Below are 15,050 nucleotides of genomic sequence, written 5' to 3'. Positions count from 1 at the left end.
AGAGGAAAATGGAGACAAAGAGGAAACTCACACAAACACGGGAAATGTGTGCCCGAGGCAGGATTTGAACCCAGGTCCCTGGCAGCAGTGCGAACTACAATTGCAGACCCAAATGGAATGAAGGTACACAGGTGACTTTGTTTGCAATTATTTCCTTCATCAGTCTCATGTCGACTGAAGTGGTGATGTGTTTCCTTTCGGGACTAGCAAAGTAATTTGTTGACGTTCAACAGAGATTGAAATTTATTTGGTTCTCATTGGGATGTTTTTCACAGAAATAGCTAGAGCTTACGAAAAATCAGTCATTCTACTATAAGTTGAGGACAATAAATTATCTATAAAAGATGCATTATTGATTCATCTTAGTAGTGAATTCTGCTGTAGCCTTGGCATGGTCAAGTAATGAACAGGCTTGCCAACGTTGGGGGAGGTTTGATTTACTGGGCTTGGAGAAAGATGGAGATATTAAATTGGGTGGAATTTTTGGGATGCATTCTTACCGCGTTGACCATCGCCATCTTTCGTTTAGCAGTCTTCCGGAGCCAGTAAAATGTCGCAGGTGAGCTCGGCCAATTGGAAAACATTTCCCCTCATGTTGCTTCGAGGTTTATTTGATCGAATTCTGAATTAATTTCCGAATTTATGGAACAAAACTTCATTCAAATTCCTTTTGCAAAGTTGTCCCAAATTGTTTCTTAAAAATTCTGGTACTTTTGCAAATTATTTAATGTTGTAACGTGGTAATACAGCAATGTGTGCGCCACAGGCTCCCCAATTAGTGTCGCGATAAACACTCTGAAACCTCTTTTAGGGTTTAGGGATGAGAAATAATTGCTGGTTAAGGTATTGTGAGAGGTCTCCTGCTGTTCTTCAAAATCCTTCTATTAGACCCAAGAAGGAAGGTCGGTGATCACCTCAATGTTTCATTTGAAATTCAGCATAGTGTCAGGTCTTTGTCTAAAGTCAGATAAAATTTTGTGCCCAAAGATCTGCATTGGGGGATCGAACAACTGACTTCCACTTTAGAGAAAGCTTGTTGCCATTGAAATATACTTAATAATAGCGAAGTGGTACCTCCCTCAGATACAAATGTCCTCATAGTTTTCTGCATTTTTTAAAAAACATGTTCCTTCGCTTTATCTGCAGCTTTCAGTTTAGAGGTTTCCGATTTGCACTGGCCATGATTTTTGCAATTGAAGAAATAAATAACGATACAGCCCTCCTTCCCGGTGTCACATTGGGATACCGCCTGTATGAATCTTGCGCGTTGACCCAGTTATCGCTGAAAGCAGCTATGGCGTTTCTGAACAAACCCGAGGAAAGCACATCCTCTGATAACAGTAAAAGCTCTTCCATTGTTTCGGCGATTGTTGCTGATTCTGGATCCACGAGGTCTTTAGCAATAGCACCTTCCATCGGTGCCTTCAGAATTCCTATGGTAAGATATGGCTTTTAATAACTCTGTTATATAATGTGTGTAAGCTTGGATCAACAGTATATGATGTGATGTTACTTGTGTCGTTTAATCCATTGCCTAAGCAAAATTTGGAACCTGTGTTGTTAATCCAAAAGATGCTTAAATCTTCATTTTCATGCTCATTAGAATGTTCATTCAGGACGGTGAGATTGTCCAGTACAATTACTGTTGATTGTTGTTTCGCATGGCTTTAGCTTTATAGCAAGACTATATTTCCTCTTCCTTGAAGATACTCCTTCAACAGTGTCATTTCAGAAACTTGAAGATGAAGAGAAATAAACTCTGAGAAAGTAAACATTCAAAAATGGTTCAAAAGTTAGCAATGCAATAACCCAGAACGCTATTCCATGAACTTTTGAAATTAAGGGTTGGCAAAATTGAAGGGAAGCAACATAACACATGAATGTGATATCTCTCCAGTCTACCTGCAGCAAACCACACCATAAACATAATGCTAAATGATGCGATGCAAACATTGTAGGAAGCAGAGAGTCGTGGTTGAAGGTTGTTTCTGGGACTGGAGATCTGTGATTATTGGTGTTCTATGGGGTCGGTGCTGGGACCGTTCACATTTGTTACTTATGTAAATGATCTCTATCTGAATGTGCAAGGCATGGTGAGTAAGCGTGAGGATGATAAAAAGTTAGGAGGTACTGTTGATAATGAGGAAGGTTATTAAAAATTACAAAGGGATCTTGATCAGATGAGGAAGTGGCCTCAGGATTGGCAAATGCGAGTCAGTGTGAGATGTTGCACTTTAGAAAGACAAACCAAGGTTGTGTTTGTACAGCAAATGTTAAGGTACTAAGGAGTGTTGTGGAACAGAGGGATGGAGGGGAAGAAGTACATTGTTCATTGGAAGCGTTGTCAGTGAGGTGAAAAAGCTCTATCGCAGGCTGGCCTTCATTAGTTGAGGCATTACGTATAGGATGGAACATCATGTTACATTTGTATAAATCGTTGGTGAGGCTGCACTTGTAGTATCGTGTACAATTTGGGTGCTATGTTATAGGAAAGACATGGTTAAACTAGAAAGTGTGCAAAGGAAATTTACTAGGATGTTGTCAGAACTAAGAGGCCTGAGTGAAAGGGAGAAGTTGACCATGATAGAACTTTGTTCCTTGGAACACAAGAGAAAGAAAGTTGCCCTTACTGATGTGAAAAAGTCATGAGTCACATGGACAGAATAAACGTCTATTGTCTTTTTTTCCAGTGAGAGGGAATGAAAAACAGTTGGCATATGTTTAAGTTGAGGGTCATAAGATTTAGGAAGAACATGAGGGCTGATTTCTTCACTCAGCAACTGGTTTATATATGGAATGGCCTGCTAGAGAATGTGTTTGAGGCAGATACAATGGCAACGTTTACAAAATGAACATTTGGATGAACAAATGGATGAGAAGAGTTTAGAAGGCTATGGACCAATTGCTGGAACTGGAAGTAATTGAGTGGGCACCATGGTCAGCATGGACCAATTTCAGCTGAAAGGCTTGTTGCCATGCTGTATTACTCTACAACTCTATGACTGTGTGACTCAATGACGAAGAAACCTGCAAGAGGCTAGAGAAGACATTGTGAGGACCCTGGCTGATATATTTACATAATCATTAGCCATGGGTGAGGACACAGAGGCTGGAGGGTAGCAAATGTTGTGTCCTTAATCAGAAGTACTGCAAAAACACACCTCAGAATTATAGACCGAACCTCAGCCCATTTCCCAAAACTTCCACTTCCACCCATACATGTCCACTTTGGTCGCTGACGGGTCCAAACCCCTCTCTTTTTATACACTTTCCTTTAATATACTTCAGGAATCTCAGTAATTCAGGTTTGGGTTCACTGTAACTTTCTCAGCCAAAGCTGTCTCATGCCCCATTCCACCCTCCTGGTTTCCTTCTTCAGTAAACTCATGCATCCCTGATATCCCACCAGGGATTCCTTGATCCCAGTTGTCTGATCCTGAGCTACACCTCCTTGTATCTGATCAAGGCCTTATTATCGCTTGTTGTCATGGTTCCCTACCCCTGCCGACATTGCCTTTCACATTCACAGGAACAAATAGATCTTGAACTCAAGCTATCACACTTTTAAAGGCTTCCCACTTGCTGGAAAACAAACTATGCCAATCAACACTGACAAGCTCCTGTCTCATTCCATTAAAATTCACCTTGCCCCAATTTAGAACTTGAACCTCCTGACCACTTTTGTTTTTCTCCATAACTATTTTTAAAAAATAGAACTACGGTTAGTGATCCCAATATCCACCTCCACTGTCACCTCAGTCAATGGTCCAGCCTTATTTCCCATGAATAGGTCGAGTTTTACCCCTTCCCGAGTGGGAACCTCGACATACTGATTGAGAAATCTTTCCTGAATACATTGAACAAAATTCACCCCACCTAAACAAATAATACTATGGATGTCCCAGTCTTATATTAGCAAAATTAAAATCCCTGAATATACAAACTCTATTTCATCTGCAATTCTTTGCAATCTCCTTGCATATTTGTTCATCTAACTCCCATGGACTATTTTGGAGCCTCCAGGAACATTACCATCCTCCTGTTATTTCTTCACTCCAACCACAAAGCTTCACTGGACAATCCTGTAGTTATTTAATCTCTCTAAGGATTTGGAGTAGGTCTGAAGCTCGGCTTGTCAGTGTTGAGTATGGTTAGCTCGCCAAGCTGGTTTATTGTTCCACAGACATTTCGTTACTGTGCTTTGTAACATCCTCAGTGCAGCCTTTGATGATGCGTCGGTGTGTTTTCCCGACTGGGTTTCAAACTCTGCACTCTGTTGCAAGGGGATCCAGGTTCTACGGCCTTCCTAAAGTGCACAAGCCAGAAGTCCGCCTCAGACCCACAGTCTACCTACCAGGCACTCCATCGCACAGATTAGCCACAGAACAACAAAGACTCAAGCATCTCATCAACAAATTTCTCCACTCCATCCCCTCAACCCAAGATTTCCTCAACTCCATCAAAGACAGATGTTAGAAGATGAAGAGATTATGATATTGTTTGATGTCACCACCTTACTCACATCAATAGACAAAACACAAGCAAGGGAAACAATCGCAACACCACTTGAACAAGAACACAACTCCAGTGAAACCATCGCCAAGTACAAAATGCTTAAACTACTGTTCCTATGCCAGACCACCCACTTCACCTTCAATGGCCAAACATTCGAGCAAATCAATGGAATGCCCATGGGATTGCTTATCTCCAGAGTCATAGCAGAAGCAGTGATGCAAAGACTGGAAAGGACTGCCCTTCTGCAAATCCAACCGAAACTATGGATACGCTCCATTAGATGATACCTTTGTCATCATTAAACTGACAAAATTAGAAGGGACACACAAACTCATAAACAACACTCTCACTGGAATAAAATTCACTGGACAGGAGGAAAAGATCAAACAACACCCATTCCTGGACATTATGGTAGAGCACAAGACAAATGTGGAAATACATTAGAGGAAAATACAGTAACAACACACTGCAGCAACATGGAACTCTGCCAACTGGAGTAGGAATACCTCTTCCAAGTGTTCAAGGATCATGGATATCCAAAGAACTTGGTCATGAGATGCCTACAGGAACAGGGTCAGAAAGATTCTACACTCCCCAAAACACTCATCACACTTCCCTACATCAGGAACATGTCAGAACTCACCACAAGGCTTCTACAACTGCTGGGCATCAGAGTGGCAAACAAACCCACATCAACCCTACTCCAAGAGCTCACCTAAGCTAAAGACACACTCCCCACCATGGACAGGACCAATGTCATCTACAAGACCTGCAGAGACTGTGAGAAACACGACATCGGACAAACAGGAAGGACAACAAGAGTACATGAACACCAATTGCCTCCAAAAAGACACCATCAATACTCACTCATCGCAATCCACATGGACAAGGAGAACCACGACTTGGGCTGGGACAACACAGAGATCCTGGGACAGTCTAGGCAGAGACAAGCACGAGAATTCCTGGACGAATGGCACTCCACGAAGCATGCTATTAATAAACACTTTGAACTTGACCACAAATACATTACACTGTGGAGGAAATCAGGAAGTGAGGCAATCCATCGCGACGGACCCCAGATTCTTAAAAATCAGGCAGTAAAACACATCGACGATTCATCAGAAGCTGCACTGAGAATATTACCAAGCACGGTAACGAAACGTCTGTGGAACAACAAACTATTTCATCTTTAACTACCGCTACAATACTCATCTTAATCGAAAATACAACCTGCTCTCCCCCATTTCCTCCACCTCTGTCTCGACTGAAGCACCTGTACCCTCAAACATTAAGCGGCTAGTCCTGTCTCTCTCTTCACCATGTTTCTGTCATGGCTATAATATCCCAGTCCCATGAAATAACTCACGCAAAATAGGTGGATTGGCCACGCTCAAATAGTAATTCTTTTCAGGGATGTACATTTGATTGGGACTGTACTGAGAAATATAGGGTTACAGAAATAAGGTAAGGGTGTGGGTCTGGTATAATGTTGAAAATGTTGCCAGTGATATAAGGGCTTGCTTGAACAGTAATATGAAGTTTGAGAAATGCTGTATAGTAGGTCGTGTAGAAATACTTACAAATACTACACCTGCCTTTTCTATTCATTCCATTGACTTCAATAGAAAGAAAGAAAATACGAGTTCAACAATGGACCCTCTCTACTTAATTAAGTGAAGTTAGGATTTGCGCGGGGAACACTGGGGATACAGAGAGAGAGCGAGAAAGAAAGAAAGATTATTCGAAGACGTTCTTGCAGTTAAATTGCAGGGGCAAGGCATTTTGCATGGTTACAGTTCAAACACGGAGAATCAAGAAAGAGCAAAGCTTGCAATAAAACTTGGGAGTGGAAATTTGATTGGCACATTTGAAAATATTAAATAAGTGGTTTATACTGCTTTCAAGAAGAGCCACTCTTAAAAGCTCCACACGATTTGGAGTCATTGCACCTACCCACTGATATTTTTGCCTTGAAATCATGAACAACCACAAATTATAATTGAAACGCAAATGTTTTTGCTTTAATGCTGACAGGTCAGCTACTTTTCTACCTGTGCGTGCCTGAGCAATAGAAAAGAATATCCATCATTTTTTAGAACAATACCGAGTGATTACTATCAGGCTCGAGCATTGGCCCAGCTGGTGAAACATTTCGGATGGACCTGGATCGGGACAGTTAAGAGTGACAATGACTATGGAAACTTTGGAATGCAAGCATTTGAAGAAGCAGTCCAACAATTAGGCGTTTGTATAGCTTTTTCTGAGGCATTCCATATTACACACACGAGAGAGAAATTACTGAAAATAATTGACACCGGAAAGACTTCCACGACAAAAGTTGTCGTTGCCTTTGTGGGACAATTAAGCATGACGACTCTTCTAAATGAAATGATAAGCCAAAATGTCAGCGGCATACAATGGATTGGATCTGAATCGTGGGTTTCCACGTTGTTACGTCCTCCAGAGGAAAGCAAAAAGATTGCTTCTGGGACAATTGGAGTTGCAATTCGCAAAGTCAGCATTCCAGTGTTGAGGGAATTCCTCATGAAAGTTCATCCATCCTTATGTCTAGGCAACCATTTAGTGAATTTTTTTTGGGAAAGTTGTTTTCATTGCACTCTCAGTGTGGGAAACAAAACCAATTCCCGAAAATGTGAATTGGAGCTGAAGGAATGCACAGGGAGAGAAAATCTACAGAATGTCCAAAATGAATTTACTGATGTGATGCAATACAGAGTCACATACAATGTGTACAAAGCAACTTATGCTATAGCTCATGACTGCACAACATAGCATCATGTAAAACCGGGGAAGGACCTTTCTCCAACGGCAGTTGTGCAAATGTTTCAAATTTTCAACCGTGGCAGGTGAGGAACGCTTAACGTGGTTTGATAAGGGCATTTACATTTAATTCCCATGTGGCCAAATTCACGGTTGAACATTTGCAAGGAATGTAAACGAGTTCCCATTTGTTTTTGTTCAAAGTTGCTACATTACATCAGAACAGTGAAGTTCGTTACCAAGATTGGCAAAAAGGTTTATTTTGACAAAAATGGAGACCCTGTCCCCACATATGACATTGTAAACTGGCAGCCAAATGCCCTCGGTGGCATTGATATTGTAAATGTTCGGCTCTATGATGGATCAGCTGGTACCGGAGAGGAATTTAAGACAACAGAAGGGGCAATTGTTTGGAATGGAGAGCAGAAGTCGGTAAGATTTTTAAACACTGCCTTTCTCATAATTTTAAATTCTCTTCTCTGAAATGGAAAAAGTAAAATGTTTGCTGGATCAAATAGGCACCCTACCAGCAGCTGGCCATTTCCTGATGTGAAGAATAGTTGCAACTTATCAAGCATTGTTAAACAGAACATATCTGCCCAACAATTCCAAAATCATTGTGCATTCATCAAGCTAAATGTAATACCAGAGAGATATTTTATTTGCAGCCACTTGAACAGCAGATTTTCTTTGAACATAACTGATGTAATTAAATTTCACAAAAAGGTACGGTATAAAAATGAATTATAAACATAACTATATGTTAAAATACACTGAATGAACACAGAAATGTACGAGACACAAATATTAAATCTAAACATATGGAAAAGCGGTTGAATAGGTGTGAAAGCAAATCCAATGGGGCAACGGTTACGTTGGTTATGCATAAAGGCATATTATGTTTCATATTCATCTTGGCCACAAACACATTTGTGCCACATAAGAACCAAGCCATGACCATCTCAAACAGGAGAGATTCTAATCATCTCCCCTTCATTTTCAAAAGCATCAGCATCACAGGCTGCAACACCATCGGCATCACAGCAGGCACCATTTACAAGAAGCTGAACCGAACTAATATAAGCTTTGTGGCTACAAAAAGGATATCAGATGCTCGGAAACCTGCAATACCTAGCTAACCTCTCGGCTCTCCAACTCATAACCATACCTTCAAGGCACAACTCAGGACTGTGATAGCATCTTCCCCCTGGATGGGTGCAGTTCCAATAAATCTGATGAAGCTTGACACCATCTCAGAAAAAGTGGCCTACTTAATTGGTGCCACATTCACTTCCTCTACTACATCTTCTCAGTAACAGCAGCTACAAGATACTTTGCAATAATTCAACAATGTTCCTTAAACAGCACCTTCTCAACCCATGCTCACTTCCATTTGGACGAACATTGGCAATAAATCCATGGGAGCACCGTACATGCAAGTTCCACGGTCAGCCACTCACCATATTGATTTGGGAATATATTTCTGCTTCCCAGATATGAGAGTATGGCCCTCTCTACACCAAATGGATTTCAACTTTGGGAAGGCAAACATTGAGCAAATGGAGATGGGTAATAAATGCTGGCCTAACCAAAAACCACCACGTCCTGTGAATAAATGAAGAAAAATGTTTTTATTTCTGAATCTGGTTTTCATTTTATCCATTAAATGTAATACTGCACTTTGCATCCAATTTAATTTGGTTGTTTCCCAATTTCTTTTTAACAATAATAAATGAAGCAGCTCCAAGGAAACACCATGAGTGTTATTACCAGAACCTGAAATCATCAAAAATATCCTGTTTCTGCAATTTTAAATCTATTCTAAGCCCTTTACAGTGGCTCCGAACTGTGGCATGATGAGGCCACAAACCGTTATGTATTTCCAAAAGGACAATCAACAAGAAAGGTAAGAGAAATAGGTTTTTTTTTTCGTGCCGTATTGCAGAGTGAATGTTGTACATTTGCCACATCGAATTGCCAAGATTTCTCCATCATTGTATTTGCATTTGTAATGAGGTTCCCAAAGCTGTTTGCTCTGAAAACTGCCATCAAGGAACAAGGAAAGCGGGAAGAAAAGGACAACCCATTTGCTGTTTTGACTGCATTCCATGTGCACAAGGAGAAATTAGCAACACAACTGGTAAGAAAACACCAATGCAAAGGCATTGCTCCCAAAATTTGATGTCTGCATTGCTCAGGCATTTTGATGCCTCAGATAATATCAAAGTCTTGTGTTGTTTTTTAGATTCCGTTCATTGCATAAGATGTCCATTGGAATTCAAATCTAATGAGAGATGGGATCAGTGTGTTCCAAAGGATGTCATATTTCTTTCCTTTTTTGAGACATTGGGAATAATTTTGGTGACACTGGCGTTGTTTGGAGCCTGCAGCACTGTTGGCGTATTCACAATATTCTGTGCCCACAGACACACTCCGATTGTTAAAGCTAATAACTCTGAGTTAAGCTTCCTTCTTCTTCTTGCCCTGACACTTTGTTTTTTGTCTTCAATTCCATTCATTGGTGAACCTTCAGTTTTGTCTTGTATGCTCAGCCACGTGGCGTTTGGTATTAGTTTTGTACTTTGTATCTCATGTGTGTTGTGTAAAACGATTGTTGTGGTGATGGCATTCAAAGCAAAGTTTCTGAACAATATTATGACGAAGTGGTTTGGACCAAGACAACAACGTCTGATGGTTTACATGGTTACCCTGGTAAAATGTGCAATATGTGCTACCTGGTTAATTGCATTTCCACCTTATCCTTTTAAAAACACCGTTCACTCCAATGAGATAATTGTCTTTGAATGCAACATCGGGTCTTTGTTAGCCTTCTATTGTGTACTCGGTTATATTGGATGTCTGTCTTGCGTGAGTTTTGTGGTAGCTTTTCTAGCTCGACAACGTCCAGATAATTTTAATGAAGCTAAACACATAACGCTTAGCATGCTTATCTTTTGTGCAGTTTGGGTAACTTTCATTCCAGCTTACATAAGTTCTCCAGGGAAATATGCTGTGGCAGTTGAAGTCTTTGCTATTTTGGCCTCCAGTTTTGGACTACTTATTTGCATTTTTGCCCCAAAATGTTACATTATTTTTCTGGCAAAAGAAAACAATTCAAAGAGGAGCATAATGGGCTCAGTTGCTTCCAAAATGAGTTTAGAAAATGTTCATAAATGAGGCCAGAATATTTCAGTAGATGATAATTTTGTCATAAAGATAGCAAATGGGAATTCCATGTAGAGGCACGTAAAGCCGAACGTTTTTCCAGCTCCCATTCTACACAATCCTGCAAAGCCACAGTGACCAGCAGGTTGTGCAATTCTGAAGTCACGCTGATAATTTTGACCATCACATACCTCTTCCCCGGTTTTCATTTATTCAGAATTGAAAATCAGGTGTGACACATTTATTTAAATTTAGATCCAGGCCACTTTTAGTTTCCTCATCTTGCCTTGAATTGCTTCATTGCGTGGAATTTCTGTTTGAAACTTGTTTCATCCGTCAATAAAAAAAAATCCTTCTCAAACTTGGCCTATTCAAGTGTCCAAAATGGATCACCTAAAATGCTTTCACAAAACACATTCATAGAAGTGCCGTAACTGTGCTCAGTTGATTTTAAGCGTGGTGATTTTCGTTAGAATGAGGGGTGATTTTGGTGGTGGAAAGAAGGAAAGTCTTGGAATCTTTGAGTTCACCGTTTTGGCAGAATGGTGGAAAATTGAATGCACAGCTTTTTTTTTCTTCATAATTAGTTTTCTTTTCACATTCCATAGGAACTCAAAGATAACTTTCTTCTTCCAAGGCATTTTATATGAATTTAATTAATATGAACCATCTGTTTTACATACACTTATATGTGCATTTTCTCACTTAGATGTAACTCGCACTGCTGTATTGTGAGTTAATCACATTCAGCGCCTAATTTGTCAAGCCATTCCTGAGGTGGTTGTTCTTCAGGCAGACTATCATGTAGAGCACGCATAGTTTTCTACCTTAATTGAAATCAACAGAGATTTCAAACTGTTGTTTTCAAGCTAGTTTTTCCAATGTCTATGCAATGTTCGTCCAATTATGTAGAATACAACACAGATATCAGTCCTTTTCGTTCTAAATAAAGATATCATGACTGTTGATATTCATCACAGGCAAAATTACAGAAACCAATATGAAACACGATATGATTAAATATTTGAACAGGAATGATATCTTTAAAGGCGAGTGGAGGTGCTTTAGTTGGGAGCTGGACATATCAAACACACACAGTTCCTTTGAACTGAATGCAGAGTGTGGAAGAAGTCAACAACCCTGGAAGAGGAGATATCGACATATCTGTTGTAGATCACAATCTTGGGGGAAGTAAGTGGTCCAGGAGGAGAGTTGAACAGTCCTTTAAGGATTGCCAATCCTATGATGGAGGAATGTTACCTTGAGAACTGGGCTGTGGGGTGATAATTTTGCTGTAGAGATGATTCTACATCCTATGATATATTTTCATTAAATAAATTTACCTCTTCCATGTAATAGCCATCGTCTTTCTTTAGCTCTCAGTTTACAAGGCAGCAGAAGAAAGCCTCTCAATTTTGGCTGGAGTTGGTAAACAGATAAATTGTAGCAACTAAAATTTATTACAAGAATAAAATTTCACTCCATCTCCCGGGAAGTGCGGATATCAGACCTTTTCAACACCATATTGTGTCCCATCAATTTATGAGACACCTTAAAGAATGAGCATTAAAACTGGAACAAGTTGAAGTGATGCATGTGAATTCCAGAAACACATTAAATAGTGTGACATGTGAAAAGGTTACTGCGCAAGGTATGAGATTGGAGTGATGAATTAAAATTGATATAATTTTGGCTAACTAGCATGAGTCATGATTGAGAGATCATCTCCAAGTCAGAAAAGTGTAACTAATGGGATGCACCAGTGACAGTCCAACGGGTATTAATAATAGTATTATTAGTGTTTGAAGGGGAGACAGCATGTCCCAGACAAATATGCTGATGATATGAGGACAGGAAAGCATTTTTGAGGAGTAAAATGTTGTGACCAAGTATCGACAAAATGATATAGTTGGCTTGATTGATTAGACAAAAATGTCAAGTAGATTCTGTCATGGATTAGTTCAAGGTCAATCCTTTAGTAGGATAGATTTTTTTTTAAAAAAGTCATTTCAAAAATAATATGGTACCCACTTTAGGTGAAGTTGAGGAAAACATTCTTCTCTCAGAGCGTTTTTATCTTCAGAACTTAGTTTTTATTTATCCAGAGAGCAGTAAATGTTGACTTATTGAAAATATTCAAGGGCAAGTTAGATTGATTTTCAATGCACAAATGAGTTGAGGGTGATGACTAGAAAGGTGGAATCTGCTGGAAACGCTATAGACAAATAATCTATCATCTTACTGAATGATAAATTAGGATAAAGGTGGTATAATTGAAAATATGACAATTGCGCTGTCAACAAACTTGAAGGGAAGATTATCAACAATCAATTGTGCAGGACTTGCTGAAATGCCGTCCAGGCTGAAAAGTCAATGATCGATGTTGTAACTTCTACATCCAGTTCTGTGCCTAGTTTGCAGATCATGGTAAAATCATACCATAGAAATATTGTTTTAAAATTGACCATCCATAGTATTCATATTGAACGTCATGTGGATTTGTCAGCAAGGTTTAACTTCCCAACATATAATGGTTAGCTATGCATTCTCATGGCTCCTCTTCACATTTTTGGACACAGCAATTTTTAATGTATGTTTGTGTTATGTCTCAGCTCGACACCAGCCCACATTATTAATTTAGTCCAAAGATGGCCAACAATTTGAATTGTAGAATAAAGTTAATATTGAGGAAGGTGGTGTTTGATAGAGAGCAGCCTGAAGAAACTTAAATAAAATTGATCCATGGAAAACCTGTCCATTGGCTCGAGCTGTACTTATCACAATTTTCTTGGAGGCAAAATACAGTTTCACTCATTTCCCAGAATGCTGATCTCAGTCCAATAATCTTCAACAACTTGAACAATGAAATTTCTTCATCAGGAGGTCTGAAGTGGAAAAGTGGCAATGTGTTCACTCCCATTTTCAATGACACAGATAATGGAGAAGTTCAAGCCTATCTGCAGAAAACACATGGATAGTTTGGAGTCTTGGGATGGTGAAGTGGCAATCAACATGCAAGTCACACAGGGACCAAATAATAACCATGTTCAACAAAACAGAGATCAATTATCACCGCTAACCTTTATGATATTAATGCTAAATTCCCGACTTTCAGCATCCCGCTTGATGCCATTGGCCTGGGGATGCCATTGAAATGTTATCCTCAAAGAGGCTGAATTTTCTGAATGTCAGTGCTCATTTCATGGTTTCCTGCAATCTTTTCATCAGCTGTGGGATACACGTCTGGAATACAATGAACTGTGCTCATTTTACTATGCAGTGCAATGCCAACAGCACGTCAACAGCATCTAGGAACAAGCTGAGTTGCCAAAAACATGAAGCAGATGAAACCTGAACTCCAGTTTTGGTATTGCAAAATGCCACTAATGCATTCTATCAACAAGATTCTCTGGAGCAAAATAAAAATGCCTCTTTCCAAACCCACGACTTCTAACATCTAGAATCATAACGATGACAGGTGTTTGTGAATACCAATGTCTGAAAGTTGCCCTGCAAGCTCCAAACCATCTTCTTTTGGAAATGTACAAAATCTACTGGTTCCCCTTATTGATGATACTATTTATGTCAATGACAAGACATTGGAACAAATTCATCAAACATTATTTTCCTTTCATAAATCTACTAAGTTAGACTTTGATATTCTAAGAGGCTTGTTGTTGTATTCTCAATACGAACATATTCTCCGTCAATGCCATGAAAAATAGCATTTTTCCTGGAATTTTGTTTCTCTTGAAATCCTTCCTTGAATACCAAATGATTTTCATCTAATGTTCAATCAACATAACTGTTGCCATATCGAGGAAATAGCATAAGATCAAAAGTAATCCTTCTGCAGCCTCCCCTTTTGGGATATGATTAATGATGTCTGATTTTTTTGTTCAACATGGACTCCAATAATTTCCCCAGTAATATACCTTTATTAATACTACTATCCTAAAAGTCATCATCTTTACTGGACATAATATTCTGTACCAATTTTATCTATTTTTCTAATCTCATCTCCCATGACAACTTTCTGAAAACACTTCACTAATATTGATGTCAAAGTAATATTCATCATTATAGTCACATTTCGTCTAGCCACAGAATCCACATTTACTCTCATCTATTTATTCATTTATTTTCATCTAATTTTTGAATTTTTAAGTTGATGTTTTGTGCAGTGATCTAGTTTGAAGTCATATAATTTTTACTTTTTTCTGAACAAATATTTGTCAAACTCAGCTGAATTTTAAAATACCACAAATTCTCAGGGTTTTTTTGGCTACAGAACAAGCCCTGTCTTTAATCTGGTATCATGTTAAACTTCTTACACTATCCACAATTGGAACATTCTTCATCTGAGATATTTCAAAATTTCTGGGAAACCGTGTGAGTTGATGCGGTCAACTTAATCATCAACACAGGCTGACTGTAAATCAGATTAAATATTTGATGTATATACTTTGAATTTAGTGAACTAGATGATAATCTGTTTTGAAAGTTTTGAGCATTTTCACATATTTTGAGCTGATATTTGATCATAAATTGTGCTGTAGTTATCATTTCCAATTAAGACTAAATCATGG

The 15,050-nt window shown here is 39.1% G+C and overlaps 1 protein-coding gene across 1 annotated transcript; it reads left to right on the top strand.

Annotated features, from left to right (window-relative positions):
- Positions 1-488: 488 nt before the first annotated feature.
- On the top strand, positions 489-10,473 carry LOC132210499 (extracellular calcium-sensing receptor-like). The gene is given in 7 exon segments (XM_059650842.1): positions 489-559; positions 1,147-1,438; positions 6,550-7,291; positions 7,294-7,382; positions 7,501-7,728; positions 9,313-9,436; positions 9,542-10,473. Coding segments are annotated over 7 exon segments (2,478 nt in total).
- Positions 10,474-15,050: the final 4,577 nt, after the last annotated feature.

This window comes from Stegostoma tigrinum, chromosome 14, assembly GCF_030684315.1.
Source record: "Stegostoma tigrinum isolate sSteTig4 chromosome 14, sSteTig4.hap1, whole genome shotgun sequence".
Classification (NCBI taxonomy): Eukaryota; Metazoa; Chordata; class Chondrichthyes; order Orectolobiformes; family Stegostomatidae; genus Stegostoma; species Stegostoma tigrinum.
The sequence above is the reverse complement of the archived record's forward strand: the minus strand, read 5'-3'. Positions and strand labels throughout refer to the sequence as shown.